Source organism: Rhincodon typus, chromosome 41 (genome assembly GCF_021869965.1).
Source record: "Rhincodon typus isolate 14 chromosome 41, sRhiTyp1.1, whole genome shotgun sequence".
Classification (NCBI taxonomy): Eukaryota; Metazoa; Chordata; class Chondrichthyes; order Orectolobiformes; family Rhincodontidae; genus Rhincodon; species Rhincodon typus.
The window spans coordinates 7521685-7525526 of record NC_063372.1 but is presented as its reverse complement, the minus strand read 5'-3'; the positions used below and the strand labels follow the sequence as shown (position 1 = coordinate 7525526).

The 3842-nt window shown below is 42.1% G+C and overlaps 1 protein-coding gene across 2 annotated transcripts in view; it reads right to left on the bottom strand.

Moving 5' to 3' along the window:
• Positions 1-3192: 3192 nt before the first annotated feature.
• Positions 3193-3842, bottom strand: part of LOC109924346 (tubulin alpha-1C chain) — a 5074-nt gene continuing 4424 nt past the window's right edge. For both annotated transcript variants that reach the window (XM_048618982.1, XM_048618984.1), the window contains one exon: positions 3193-3812. In XM_048618982.1, coding sequence (XP_048474939.1) covers positions 3303-3812 — 510 coding nt within the window. In that variant the 3' untranslated portion in view covers positions 3193-3302. The remainder of the gene's footprint in view (positions 3813-3842) is intronic.

The following is a 3842-nucleotide window of genomic DNA, read 5'->3' as shown; positions in this document are numbered from 1 at the left end:
ACGTGGGGAAGATGTTTCCACTAGTAGGAGAGACTAGGACCCGAGAGCACAGCTTCAGAGTTGTTAATCTGTGGAACTCATTGCCACAGAGGGCTGTGGAGACCAAGTCATTGAGTGTATTTAAGACAGAGATAGATAGGTTCTTGATTGGTAAGGGGATCAAGGTATACGAGAAGGCAGGAGAATGCGATTGAGAAATTGCATTTGCCTTCCTATCAACGATAATCGAATGATGGAGCATATCCGTTGGGCTGAAAGGCCTAATTCTGGTCCAATATCTTATATCTAAGCACCACCATCTCCTTTCCATCACACAGTTTTTGTCAAGAGATGTTTGACCTCTTGGTCAGATTCCCAGACCTTGATGATTCTGCAGGTTTGCTCCTCTGTTGGTTTGAGAAGAGCTTGTATGACCTCACAGCTGCTGGTGTCATTTTTGTGATTTGCAGCTTATGTTTTTCAGCCCAGTTGCATAGTCACAAAAGTGATCACCGGTGGTTGTGTATCTCTCCAGAAATCCATGTCTCACCCAACCTACACTACCAGAGAGGAACAACTGATGATCAATGCAATACAAACAGACTTTGGTGCAGATCATCTAAATTTTTGTCTAAGGATACAAAACTTCCTTACTAAAACCATCACAGAGGTTAGTGTATTCACACAGATGGGCTTCTCTTGTAGCGGGAGAATGGAGTGGAGAAGCCAAGATAAAACTTTGACTTCTCTTTGTTAACCTGTGATATGCCATTAAAATTAATTAAAATAAATAGACAGAAAACCATAGATAATAAGGTGCAGAGCTGGATGAACACAGCAGGCCAATCAGCATCAGAGGAGCAGGAAGGCTGACGTTTCGGGCCTAGACCCCTCTTCAGGCAGAAAACCATGACTGGTGAGTGTAGAAGCAGAAAGCCCTAGTCCATGTTTAATCTAATCCAAAAATGGGTGATGCAGAAAATGCCCTGCTAACATCACAAATGCTGCCCTTCAAAATAGTTCATTATACATGAAGTGCTCTGGACATTTCTGGAATTCATTAAGGCATGTTGCAAAATATCATGGCCCTAATTGTCCTCATGGAATGGTGCACAAAGTGCCTGTGTAGTGTAAAGGAAAACAGTGGAATGAGAAATTGGGTGGGATCCAGAAATGTTGGGTCTTTTCCAGAAAAGTAGCACAAGAGACTTCCTGCTGGGGCTGCAACAATGAACATTCTGCCCCCACCATAATGATCTGAGAGAAAGCAGGAGTTAAGACAGGCGGTGATTTCACCTGCCAGATTTCCTATAATTCCTGACACTTATGTGCTCAGTGACAGGGAAGCTAGAGAATTCTTAGGCCAGAACTCTCACAATGGAAGCCAATAATCAATGATTTGCTACTGAGGCCAAGTAACTGTATAGGACCATGGCTTCCTGCTCTTATTTCCTTGGGGTATCACAATTGTTTATTAGCATTTTGGGCTCATGTTCCACAATTCAGCTTGTCTGATTCTCTTTGAAAACAAGCTAGATGCCTTATATATGACATTTGAAAATGCATGGTTATAAAGTTCTGATTAGATCATAAGGAGAAATGTGATCCCAAGGTAACAATTGTCAGTGCGCCTCTACCTCCGCGAGCCTGGAACTGGTAAGTACCCTGACAGCATCTGCTAGCAAGAAATAGAAAAACAACTGATCTTATATGACCAGTTGTTTATCAGAGAATTTCATCTCACCAATTAATCCCTATGTATTGTTCCTACTCATATTACAATTGCCCTTGCATTCAAACACATCCTGCATTAGGTACAATTTTCTTGTTGTCTAGTGTTTCTCTAACTGAGCAATATTGGATAAGTAGGGTACTTATTATCAAGTTATACGAGACAGTGGGGACTCTAGTGATGCAGTGGTAGTTATCCTTACCTCTGGGCTAGCAAGCCTGGGCTCAAGTCCCACTTCCTCCAGAGGGGTCCAATATCACTGACAGGTTAAGAAAATGAAAGGCACCAGCTCATGGCAGATATGTAAAACTGTTACAATCAACAAACTAAGCAATAGCCAAGTGCTGTTACAACAATCTCTACCTTTAGGACTAGTTACATTTCAGTTTGCTGTTTTTCCTCTTCGGTGCCCGTAAAAGGCTCAGGGAAATCTCACAACTCTGCCAATTATGTAGGTTAAGTGCAAAGCTAACAGTATGACCAGTCCTTTCTACCCACTACCCCAAGACTTTTTAGACACAACCAAACAGGAGATGCACAGGCATGTGAATAAAAAAATCCTTTTCTGAAGGGTCTAGGCCTTTCCTGCTCCTCTGATGCTGCTTGGCCTACTGTGTTCATCCAGCTCTACACCTTGTTATCCTTTTAACTATAACCCACATTTTGAACATATTAAGCAAGCATCCTAAACAAGCCTTTTAAAGGGAATCTGGTTTAGTGCAGGAAAATAAAACACTATGTTGATAGGTTTAACAGGAATGTTGGTGTGCATGCTCACATAATCCTTGAAGGCAGGATAGGTAGATGTGGTAATTGCCTTTATTTGTCCAGTCATTGAATACAAGAGCAAAGTTAAGTTGAAGCTATATATTATTCAGGCCAGGTGTACCATAATCTGACAGGCACATATGGAGTAAGTGTGAAGAAACTTCCTTCTGCAGCCCCTTGGTAGAAGGTTCCATAAGCAGGTAAGTTTGAAGGCAAGGTACAAAACAGTTGGAGAAGAAATTGTGTAGGGCTATTACAAATTAAATGATTCAAGCTAACTTCTGATTAATGCCTTAAAGTTAAAGAAAGTTTAGTGGAATGCTACTGAATTTTGCTAACTGCTTCAGATGTGGCATGCAGGGGTTCTGGAGTCATAACACCCAACCTTAACAATGGAAGGGGAAAATTCCAGGTGCAACCATTCACCAGGAGGCCTTCTGTTATGACTTCACTGAGTTCAGGTGCAAGCATAGAATGCAATCACGACTAAAAGTGCCTCTGGGAGCTACTCTGCATGTGCTTGTTTAACCAACTTCTGCAAATGAAACTATATTTTGATTCCACATTCCATGTAGTGGTTAAAATAATTTTCAATGTAGTTGTAACCAGGTGGTAAAACCTACTTCAGGTAGTTCAGATATGTTGCACTTAATCTGCTTTTCCCACCAATAGTTAAACCCCACAACTGTAGGAGAGACAGATTTGCATAGTGATTACTTCAGAAAATCAAGTTTATTAACAGATGTTTCACAGGAGAAATAAGGCACAGAATCAGAATACAAATAAAGGAAGCAAAAACAGGACAACATTAAAGTTTGAGGATTTAATACTCCTCCCCTTCCTCTTCACCTTCACCACTATCAGCACCAACTTCCTCATAATCCTTCTCTAAAGCAGCCATATCCTCACGGGCTTCTGAGAACTCTCCTTCCTCCATACCTTCACCAACATACCAGTGAACAAAGGCACGCTTGGCATACATCAGGTCAAACTTGTGGTCCAGGCGAGCCCAAGCTTCAGCAACAGCTGTGGTGTTGCTCAGCATACACACAGCCCGCTGAACCTTAGCCAAGTCACCTCCAGGAACCACAGTAGGAGGCTGGTAGTTGATACCAACCTTGAAACCAGTGGGACACCAATCCACAAACTGGATGGTACGTTTAGTTTTAATAGTAGCAATAGCAGCATTGACATCTTTTGGCACTACATCACCACGGTAGAGGAGGCAGCAGGCCATGTACTTGCCATGGCGGGGGTCACATTTGACCATCTGGTTGGCTGGCTCAAAACAAGCATTGGTTATTTCTGCTACTGTTAGCTGCTCATGATATGCCTTCTCAGCAGAGATAACTGGTGCATAGGT